The following is an 11,716-nucleotide window of genomic DNA, read 5'->3' as shown; positions in this document are numbered from 1 at the left end:
CAAGGGCCCCCCTGAGCCTCCTTTGCTCCAGCCTGAGCCCCTTTCCCAGCTCCCTCAGCCTCTCCTGGGGCTCCAGCCCCTTCCCAGCTCCGTTCCCTGCCCTGGACACGCTCCAGCCCCTCAGGGTCTCTCTGGCCATGAGGGCCCAGAACTGGACACGGCCCTCGAGGTCCCTCAGCAGTGCCAGCACAGGGGATGGGCACTGCCCTGGTCCTGCTGCCACCCCAGGGCTGGAACAGCTCAGGTGCCATTGGCCTCTTGCCCACCTGGGCACCCCTGGGCTCGTGTCCAGCCCCTGTCCCAGCACCCCCAGGCCTTTCCCACCAGCAGCTTTCCAGCCCCTCTGCCCCAGCCCGGAGCATTCATGGGGTTGGTGTGACCCCAGGGCAGGACCTGGCACTTGTCCCTGTTGTCCCTCACACCACTGTCCTCAGCCCATGGATCCAGCCTGTCCAGATCCCTCTGCAGAGCCTTCCTGCCCTCCAGCAGATCCATGCTCCCACCCAACTTGGTGCAAACTGACTGAGAGTCCCCCCAGTCTCCTCATCCAGATCATCCATAAAGATACTGAACAGCACTGGGCTCAACACTGAGCCTGGGGTACATCCCTAGTGCCTGGCCCCAGCTGGATGTGGCACCATTCCCCATTTCTGGGTTGGGCCATCAGCCATTCTGTAATCCAGAGAAGATGCACCTGTCCAAGCCGTGGGCTGCAGCTTCTCCAGGAGAATGTCATGGGAGACAGTTTCACAGGCTTTGTGGTGACATCCAGGTAAATACATCCACAGCCTCCAAATCACTCTTGCATGCAGTATGTGTGTTCCATGCAATGAGTACTCATGTTACTCAGTACCTGCAGCATCTCCTATCCCTTCTAGAATTTGCTTTTTGGAGCACTTGCTGGTTAATAGGAAGTGGTGACATCAAGGTGGAGTTTTCAAAACATAAACATTGTGATTAAAGCAACCCAGCACTCAGAGTGATTTGGGATAACCAGAGTTTCTGGGTTGTTGTGTTTTTGGAAGGGTGGCATGAGGGGTGGGGGTTGTCTTTGCTTCCCATTCCCCTCCAGGCCCAAGGTGGATATGAATTACTTTCAGCATCCTCTACTCCCTCCAGGACAAACTTAGAGCTCGCTCACTGTGGTCCATGTTCTCATTCTCATTGCAGCAGAGGATAACTTCTCCTCTCTCATCCTGCACAGCTAAATCTAAATAGAACAGGATGGTTTGACTTTCCCTTATAACCAGGGTTGTGGTAGAACAGGCCCTTTTCACACATGTGAACTACGTTTGAGGGGATGTTTTGCTTTTCTGATCTAGTCTCTCCTTTCCAAGCCCTTTTGATCCCTCTGTGCACTCAGACAAGACAATATCATGCAAATACACCAAGCAAAATAAGATACTTCTGCAGAAAATTACAAACCTTTCCCAGTTTTGCAAATGGATCTTACAATTCACGGAGTATCAGAGGTAATTACAGAGTAACTATTTGTGAGGCTGCTGAATAACTGCACAGCTTCATGGCATGAAAAATAGCAGAGAGGTTGCATTTGAATGTCGAATTACGGCCTGACCTCGGATGAGCAAAATGAGGGCTAACTGATTCTATCAGTATTCATTGTACCTGTATGAAAGGAATAGACTCCCTGTCTTAAATTTGGTTTTATTATCAAGTTTTATAAATCAGTGTCAATCCTTTGAAGTTAACAAAGTACCCAGTTGAAATCCCTGGTTTAATTTAAGGTATATTTATATTTGAAATCTTAAATTATTTCAAATGTAGGAAATGATGAAGTATTGGTACTTACAGTAGCAAGCAAAAAACTGAGTGCAGGGCTAGGTGGAATATCACTGATAAAAACAAGATTCATTTGGTCTTTTTGCAAGCATGACTCCATTTTCTGCAAATTTTATGTAGTTGATTCAGATTCTGATTGGTTCTGGGTTATAGGAAATAATTTTAATGTCTTATGTGCATTTACGTGCAAGTAAAAGAAACCCCCACAGAAAAAGAAAGTAAGTGAAAACAGGACCTGAGGAATATGGAGTATTTAATTAACATTTTCCGGCATGGTGTGTGCACACATATCAAAAAAATGTTATTCTTTTTTGTTTTGTTCTGTTTTGATACTGTCAGCAACCTGAAAGTAAAGTCAGTGCCTTAGTCCCAAGTGCTACATCTCATATATTCATTAAAGGTAGGTGAGTGTGGCCTTCCTGAGTCACCTCTTTCCGAATGGAGTTGCTGAACTTTGGGAACCTCTTAACTCCAAATTCAGCTTTGAAGAGGTGGATGACATTAAGCACTTCTTGGTTAAACTTGTGACAGTCTCTCAGTGAGGAAATAGAAACAGAGTGTGACAAAGCTTTCCTCTTGCCTCATTCATCCTTCTGGAGCCCACAACGAAATAAACCCAGTGAGCGACTGAAAGGAGACGAAAATTCTCAACTCAGTTATTATTTTTCTCCCAAAGAATGACTTAAGGAACAAACCTGAGAAATATGTTCCACATCTTTTCCTTTCCGCGCCCCTCCCACACACATGCACACACAGAGACTCGCCACAATCTGTGCTCCTCCGGCATGCTCCATGTGCTGAAAGAAATACAAATGGAATAATAATTAGGAGGCAGTGTTTGTTTCTTGTCTTAGCAGCTCCTACAGGAACCTTGCTGCTGGGTACTGATATGTTTATATTGCTATTTAGATAATCCAGAACTTCTCATCCTTTAAAAATACAATCATTTCATTGGGGAATCTATATCTTCCCTGTGAACAATTCTGCCTGGGTTTTTAGTTTGATTGTTTGAGTTTTCTCCTAGCTCAGAAATAGCTTGTGTTCTGGTATTTTTAAGAGAAATGCTGGCTGGCAATTACTGCTGTCTTCCTGGAAATTTTGGAGTGGGTTTCAGGCACTCAACCTCTCTTGAATCAGATCATTACCCAGTGCTGCAGACAAACGAGCCCAGAATTTGGTGCATTATTTGATTTCTAGAGTTAAGCTTCAACATAAATAAAACCTCGATTTCACAAGAGCATCTGTGTATCTAAGGATTTTTTAAGTCAGATTTGTCAGTTTTATGTGGCAGAAAGATTGTTATAAGTGGTGGCATTCTAGAGGTAAAGGATTGCCTAAAGAAAACAATAACATAAACTCTAACAGGAGAAATAAACTTGTCCTGAGGGTGGATTATCTTAATAAAGTCATCAGATAAAACTTTGATAAAGTCATGGGAACTGGCTCTGTTAAAATACAACTTAATAAGTTTGAAATATAAGGGATGTAAACCAAGCGCTGTTGTTTTTATTAAGTCAGTGATTCAGATTTTGTTTTGATTTCTTTGTTAGAACTAGGACTTCTCTACTTCTAATTCAAAGTTTTATTATGGTAGAAGTTTCACTGAATCAGAGAAGCATGAAATAACCATTTCCAAACCATGTGGTGGTAATAATAACAATAACAATATTGATAATATGAATAATAGTAACAATAAAAGATGGATTATTTTCTAGGAAGTTACTTTCTATTCAGGTACTTAATTTTAGGTAAAATTCATGACAGCTAATGACTTTTTAAAAAGAACATCGAAGTGATTTTGGATGATTTAATTACCTAAAGGGAAACTTGACTAAACTGGATTTCTTTGGGTAAAATAAATTATAAAGTTCCTTTTTGGCCTCAATAATTCTCTTTATCTCAAAAACCATTGTATCAGTCAAGGGAAGACAGGGGGAAGGGTTTTAAGCAAGCTTATGAGGACTTTAAGTGTTCATGGGAGTTGAAAAGCAGCATTATATTTTGTTAGTTATGGCACAAGACCAAAAATTATATTTATAAGCTCTAGTTACTCCTAGTAGGACTGGCTGTGTGCAGTAACAGTGTTGACAACACTCAGTGCTTTGTAATACAAATTTCCTACAATACATCTCAGTCATGCAGGGCTTTTTCCATGAAGGAAGAAAAGTGTTGATTCCAATAACAAGTGGTAAAACATGGGGATGTAGTCTCCAAAGGTTCAGGTTTGGAGACACTAAGTTGCTTGATAATGTTTGTTTGTTTGTTTGCTTGTTTTGAATTGGACTTTGGTTATCTGATCTGCCTAGTCATTTTGGTATCAAACTCTGCTGCTTTTTTAAACCCTGAGTGGGTTTCAGTGGGTTACTCAGCAAGCTGGGTATTTCAAGCATTTAATGTGCCAGTAGAATCTTGAGAACTGGGGAGAAAAGCAGAAGAGCATTTTAGGAGCTTATAACCCTTGTAAACCTTTCAATATTCATTTCTTAACTCAGATGGATTTTCCATTATTTTTGGAAGGTGTTTTTTTTTATCAACCCCAACTAAGTTCCACTAGGGGTTTTTTTTTGCATTGAGTCTTCCTTTCCTTGGATCTGCCTAGATGCTCCTTTCTGTGTGTCTGTGTTCTGTGCTCATCTGGGTCTCACTGCTGGAGTTCAGAAATGTCCTGTGCTCATCTAGACACAGAGTCCCCAGATGATTAACTAAGTCCTTCTGTGCAGACATAGCTTGAAAAGATTTTTATTTAACTGGACTCATGGAAATTTTCTCAATAGTTCTTAATCTTGCTCCTCCAAGTGTTAAATTTTCAAACAAAGCTGATGCTTTTCAAGTGACAGCCCTGATGATACTTTTGCAATGCAAGATTCAAGGTAGGTCTTTTTAAACTGTGCATCACAATAAATACAGGTGATAAAGCTTTTAAAACTCTGATTAGTTCCTTAGAGGGTCTCTAACTTTACATTTTTTTTATGATTTTGCATAAAATAGCTGATTGGAAGTTAAGCAATCAGTCTTGCTGTCTACCTGGTACATGCAAGAGCACTCAGTCTCCCTTAAATCTACTGACTGAGAGGTTTATTGGGAAAAAAAAAAAAACAACAAACCAAACAAAACCTCCACAGTGATTAAACTCAGTTTTGTGCCTAGTTTAGAAAGAACTGACTGTCCATTCATACAAAGGAGGAGAAGTTCTGACTGTTGAATGCTGATCAGTGAGACACCCAACAGCCTGAAGGGCAGTGACCATGCTGTACTGGCAGTTTGGGATCAGTCTGGATCCACTTCAATCCCTTCCTACTCCCAGTTCAAGGATTTGGGGCATTGCCAGCAGAGCTGGGTTTAAACTTGGACATCCTCTGTACATGTTTTACCACCGAGAATCTGCAGACATGAAACGTATGGAAATGAACAGATGGAACTATCTCATCCTGGCAGCGTTTTCAACCTGGGTTTGCTTAGTGAGGACTCATTAATGTGTTTGAATAGGTGGGCTCAGGGTGAAGGAAAACACATAGCACAAAGGGGAATTTCACTGGGAAGTTTGGGATGACAAAATAATGCAGTGTGTTCAGGGTGGTGGGCAGTACAAGCTGTAGATACATTTCCCTCTCTATCTCTCTCTTTCTCAGCAACAAAGTTCACCACAGTCACAGGAACCCTAAAAGGCAGTGGATATCCCCTTGTTTGGAGATTTCCAAACCAGCTGAGTCTCTCTTGTGTTTAGTAAATTAATTTTTTAAATGAATTCTCATCAAGTTTCTAATTATAATATCTTTAAATTTAATGTTTGTATTTCTGATGAAAGACAAACATTTTGGGGGCAGTCACAAGGGACATGAATAATTTCTTTAGAAGCTTTTCTAATTAATAACATTTCTCTGTAATGTCTTAAAATTTGAACTGCCATCATTTCATTAATTTAGATAAAAGTAAATCTTTACTGTTTAAATATGACACTAGTGCTGAGAATTCTGATAAGCTGGAGGTTCATTGTCTGTATTTTTATCAAATGAAGATTAAAAAAAAGTGTTTAAAATGTTTGGGATTCATGATTTGCATATTATCTTTTATTTGGTTTCAAATACATTATTATTTCATGGCATAAATGTTCACCCCACCTGTTAATCAGTAAGATCATAAAATACAAAATAGACATAAATATTGCTCATACAATATTTTGGTGGGTGTTTCTTTTTCTTCTGTAATATGTTTCTTTCCATATTAAAACTTTTGAGTCTTTAAGATGGAAAACATTTAAATTGTGATCTGTGGCAGTCTTCCATATCCTAAACAGGAGGAATTTTAATATTTCAGACAATCCCAGGAATATAAAGTCTTTTATAGCATATTTGAGTTTGTGTTTTTAAAGTTGTTATTTTTATGTCATTTCAATGTCAGTAGAACAACTGAAATTTGCACATTTAGATTTGTAGGTGGAGCCTCCCAAATTATGGATGTGTTTAGCAAACAAGGAGAAAACACAGATAGAGGGTTTGATTAGGTCACAACACAACCTTGGTGGGAACCACAAAAGCCACAGTGTATATGGTGATTCCACCTTTATTCATCTCCGTCACATCTCTGTAGGGCTGCCACCAGTTGCTCCCTGTGCACTGGTGGGGCCTGATTTTCCTGTACTTTGTAGTCATTTGTATTGAGAAGTGCACTGAATATTGAGTATTGTCATTGCTGATGATACAATGTTGAATTCCGTGACTGGAAAACGATATTCACTGAGAGATGGACTTTGAAACTAGGATTGAGCTACCTGTGGAGGTGTGCATGGGCTATGGAACAGCTTACCAAACTTTTCGAATCAGCTGGTGACCTCAGTTTAAACTGAATTCACAGGTTTGCTCTTTGGGGAGAAATAATCTAAAATACTTATAAGTAGTCTCTAAGCAAATCAACTATGCTGAATTGAGAGAAAGGCACAAGCAGCTATCTCTGAAAGCTATTCAAAGTAAAAGCAAACTGTTGGTTTAGCTTTTCTTGCCTTACAGCTCATTCTACTCTTCACAGTGATAAGCAATTTTATGCAAAATAGCTCTATATTATAAATGAGTCATTACTTCAGCGAACAAAGAAGTTCACAGGTCATGGTTTTGGTCAGAGGTAGATGATCAAAGTGCTTTAATAGTCCAAATTACTGTCTAGTTTTGCCTCTGTCAGTCTCCCATCCATCTTTTCCCAATGTGGGTCAGCACTTTAACCACGTTTGCAATGAAGAAGTAATAGATGTGCAGTCAGAACAATTAATGGAGTAAAATGTGCTGTTCTCTGCCAAAGATAAACAAAGAAATAAATCTCTGCTGTTTGCAGCCTTCCCTTTTCCCTGTATAATGGACTTTATCAATAAAACAATACAAACTTCATCAAAGAAAAATCTTACCAATTTAGACCAAGAAAGGTCTTCATTGAGCTAATCTCCAACAAATGCTGTTTGCAACAGGGACCTATTTATTCTTTTCAACCACAAAGCCCTGGCCATCCTTCTTTATCTCCTGCTCCAACTCCACGATCCATTACAGATGAGGCAGCCCAATAAAGCAAGGGCAGGAGACAGGAAGAGCATGGTGACTGTGCAAGCACTGCTGGATTTAATTCCCGATTAAATATGCTTACCTTTGGTACTTTGATATCTTTCCTTAGGGAACCACAGCCAGGTGTCCCGGGTGCCTGTTGCTATCAAAGTTCTCGATGTGAACGACAACGCCCCTGAGTTTGCATCAGAGCATGAGGCCTTTCTGTGTGAGAATGGGAAGCCTGGACAAGTGAGTATCCCAGGTTTTATGTGGTGTGTGAGACTGGGCTGGAGTTTCTCCCTGTCACCTTATAGCATCTTTATTCCAAAAATTTGTGCCCATGTGTTCATGCTAACAGCTCTTAGCATTAACCTAAGATAAAACCATGATCATTTTCTGTGGGATGTCTCTTTCTATATAAACAAACTTTTTTCCCTTAAAGCATAGTTTTAAATTAAAGGTGAGTACTTTGGGGCAATATATTGAAAAAATCCTGAGTGTCTTTAAGCACCCAACATCACACTCTGTGTGGTGGAGCTCAGCACTTCATAAGTTCATGCGTGTTAATAGGTGAGAGTATAATCCAACCTGAATTCCAGTTCAGTTATTGACCTCCATTGCAGCTGCTCCCAGGTATCATTTAGAAGAAACAGTTAAAACAATAAACCCATTTCCCCTTGACCTTATCTCTTTTATAATCTCTATTCAGTTCTTAATTTTCTGTGACAGTTGGGAAAAAAATAAGGCAGCAAACCAGAACTTGATGGAAAGTGAAATTGTAATTGTGTTTAAAGTATCTAAAGAGGGTGTTGGAGAAGGGAAGTTAAAGTTTTCATTACATTAAAAAAAAAGAAAACGTTATTTCTGACTTGATTTAGTGGAAAAAAAGCTTGGTGTAGGAACTCACACAACACTACCCAAGGTGAGGTAAACAGCAACATGTCAGAAGCAGGATTTAAACTGGTTTTTTAAACAGTTTAGTCTTTTTCAAAGAAAATGAAGCAGATTTGTTTAAAGGTATTCACTTTGAAGGACAAATGTACAGAAATAGGGAAGAATATCTTATATGTCACGTAAACGACAAGGTGAAGATTCAAGAATATGCACAGACATTTGGAAAGTAATGCAGTGTAAATGAGATGTAACTTTTGTCCAGCAAGAGAAACACTGGGTGTTACAACAATTCAGTGTTTTTAAACTTTGCAATTTATTTCTAGATTGTGACATTTTATTTGAATAAACAGCAGCTGACAGCATGACACGGCTTGTTAATCCAACTATTCCTGTGTCTCATGTGGGTGTTAGACATTAAATTCACTGTTCTCCAAAGAAGGTTACCTGACAATAGAGTTAGAAGTTATTTTCTTTTTAGTAGTATTAAATGACAACCTATACAGCAGTGTGTGACAAGCCACCTCTGCCAGGATTGCATTATTAGAGAGGATGATTTGACTTCTAGCACCCCTTTTTGTTTAGCAAAATGGTGTCAAAAATGTGTCATTTAAGGAATGAGAATTCTCTTTATCCATTGAAGAGGAGATGTGCCCTTATGGGCAGCCAGTCATGTTACTGTTGGCATTTCAATTCTTCTAGCTCAGAGTGGATTTCTGTTTAGCTCAGGGTGGATTTCAGATGCTGAGTAGTTACATTTTCCAGGATAGATTAAATCCTAATGACTATGCCTTTATCCAGGACTCAGTGAGCTTCCCTAAAATCAGAAAGTTCTGTTGTACAGTGTTTTCTGACTGTATTTACCTAAGTATTCCTATCGAATTTCAGGTGGTTTAAGAGATGGTGAAAAATGTTCGCATTTCATTTTTGGAATAAAACAATAAATGGGATGATTAAGAGTCAGCAGGCAAAAGAGGCTTTTGTTTAAACACTTACAGAAAACTTTCATTAAAGCATGATATTCTTTATCTTACCATTACCTCTTACACTCTTGATCTGATGGCAGATGTCACTCTTGAGCATGAATCCTCCTGTGAACTTTACAGATGGTTATTAAATATTTGGCTGCCAGCATGGATGAGGTGGCACTGATCCTGCAATTTATTCTGTGTTTAAACAAATAACACTACTGGAACAGTAACCAGTCCAGAATAATCACCAAGGTTAGGTTCTGAATTGGAGCTGTCGCTCAAAAATTACCAGTTCCTGTAAAGATTTTAGTAACTCCAGTGCTTTATTGTATTTTCTCATGCTTATTTCTATATTCAAGTTTTGGAAGAAATCATATTAATCAGTCAGGATGTAGAATTCAAGGAACTACATATATCTCAGCTATGAAATAGCTGATATGAGAAAGATCTTATTCCTAATATAGTAGCAAAAGCCCAATCTGGATGGTTGTCCAAAGCTTAAACTCAAATGTTACATGTGCAGGAAAGGTGCAGTTGTCTTAAGGTATTCCAGTCTATTGACATTTTCAGTTCAATTTAAATCTAAGTTTAAATCAAATTTGATTTACCATAAGGGAGATTACACTTGAGCTGTTGGTAAAACCTTATGTGCAGCCACTAAATACATTGCACCATCTATTGCAGCTCACTTTCTAAGTGTTCTATTTTGGGTTCTGATGCAATTGCAGTAGCGAGTACAGCTGCTGGGGAGGTGACACAATGGATTAAAAACTGTTGATGTACAGCACTGCCAGGTGCATTGGTGCATTTTCCTTGCCTTCACCTACCTCTAAGAGTAGAGGTACCACAGCTGATGGGAGAAGAAAGGGAAGGGGGAGGAAATATATTTGTCTATGCCTGTATTTGTGTGCTCCTTGCACATTTTTACGCACAACAGAAAGTTGCCAGAAATGGTTTTTTTGTCAGTTTTAGGAGAAAAAAAACCAAGACCAAACAATTTGGATGCACTGTTACAGTACCTCTTAAGCTAGCCACAAATCAGCTCTTGCCTTTTCTTATTATCCCTTCCTTTTTTTTTTTTTTTTTTTGCATAATTCCAATTACTAAAGCCAGAACATTCATGGTTTGCTGGTTATAGCTGTGCTGTTGGTTGTTCTCCAGCACAGTAAAATTATTTTCCTGTACTCCTAGAACAGAACTTCTGTAATATTGAGTAAGAAAAGTGCCTCACTCACTATTCCCCAGTCCACACTCAGACTTTTCCAGGGAAGTGCTGTTTGCTGGAAACAAAGCTACAAAATTTCCACTTGAGCAGTGCAGACAGCGATACATGAGAGCTGAAGCCAGCTTTAAACTGGAGCAATATAAAACTGAGTACAGTGTTCCTCTTGTCTCCTGGAATTTGTCTCTATTTTATTCACTTCTCCTACTAGAATTGTTTTTCTTTCTAATGGGAGAAATCTTCAGGTAGATCTTTGTCTGCCTGAAGAGTCAAATGCAGGTTCTGGCAGTAAAGGAATGGCTCTAGCTGAAAAGGCAAAGTTAAAATTGCTCTGTGGTGAGCCCACTCTTATGGTATTGTGAGTCTGCAAAATAATGGAGCGATAACCATGAACAGCAATGGGAGTGCAAAAGCTTTTCCAGAGTTGGAAGATCAGTTTTATTAAAATTAGGAAAGTGTTTACTAGTGATAAGGAACCATTCTAAGTGAGGTTAACATGTTGCATCACAGGAAAAGTCTTTTAAACAGTGCCATGTACTAAAATTGCACATGGATAATTATGATAGATTGATAATAACTTTGTTTTTCTATTTATCCTTGTGTATATTATTTCAGGCACATGTGGCTTTGTAGAACTGCAATACAAACCTACAATTAGAAAGCCAAGTTGTCCTAGGGGACCATTTAACTATTCATTACAATCCGGAGCTGTCTGCTAAACAAAATATGCAGATTTGCTAAGTTTCTGCTAAATGTATGTACAGAATCAAGTGCATGCATGAAGTATTAATGCAACATCAAAGCTGGAACTTTACATGTAAGAATTTCAGAAATTTCAAGACTGAACAGCCAAAGGGTTATTAACTGTCACTGGATGTGCAGTGAAAAAGAACAGTGCTTGTTTTCTTTGTGACAACTGTTGACCAATTTCTCTGTAATGGAACAGCTTTGGGGTGCATGTTGTAACCAGGAAAGAAAAGACATCTGTAGTGGGCAAGAAGCCGATGGCACCTGGGCTGTGCCAGCCCTGGAGTTGCCACAGGACCAAGCTGGTGCTCATCCCCGGTGCTGGCACTGCTGAGGGACCTCCAGCGCTGGGGGCAGCTCTGGACCCTCACAAAAGAGACCCTGAGGGGCTGGAGCGTGTCCAGGGCAGGGAAGGGAGCTGGGAAGGGGCTGGAGCCCCAGGAGAGGCTGAGGGAGCTGGGAAAGGGGCTCAGGCTGGAGCAAAGGAGGCTCAGGGGGTCCCTTGTGGCTCTGCACAAGTCCCTGACAGGAGGGGGCAGCCGGGGGGGTCGGGCTCTGCT

General features: G+C 39.9%; 1 protein-coding gene across 1 annotated transcript in view; it reads left to right on the top strand.

Moving 5' to 3' along the window:
• CDH8 (cadherin 8) overlaps positions 1-11,716 on the top strand; it is a 135,880-nt gene that overhangs the window by 93,829 nt on the left and 30,335 nt on the right. Inside the window, exon 9 of the mRNA XM_008635485.2 lies at positions 7,453-7,574. Within this exon, the coding sequence (XP_008633707.2) occupies positions 7,453-7,574 (122 nt within the window). The remainder of the gene's footprint in view (positions 1-7,452; positions 7,575-11,716) is intronic.

Source organism: Corvus brachyrhynchos, unplaced genomic scaffold (assembly GCF_000691975.1).
Source record: "Corvus brachyrhynchos isolate BGI_N302 unplaced genomic scaffold, ASM69197v1 scaffold66, whole genome shotgun sequence".
In the NCBI taxonomy this organism is placed as follows: domain Eukaryota; kingdom Metazoa; phylum Chordata; class Aves; order Passeriformes; family Corvidae; genus Corvus; species Corvus brachyrhynchos.
The sequence above is the reverse complement of the archived record's forward strand: the minus strand, read 5'-3'. Positions and strand labels throughout refer to the sequence as shown.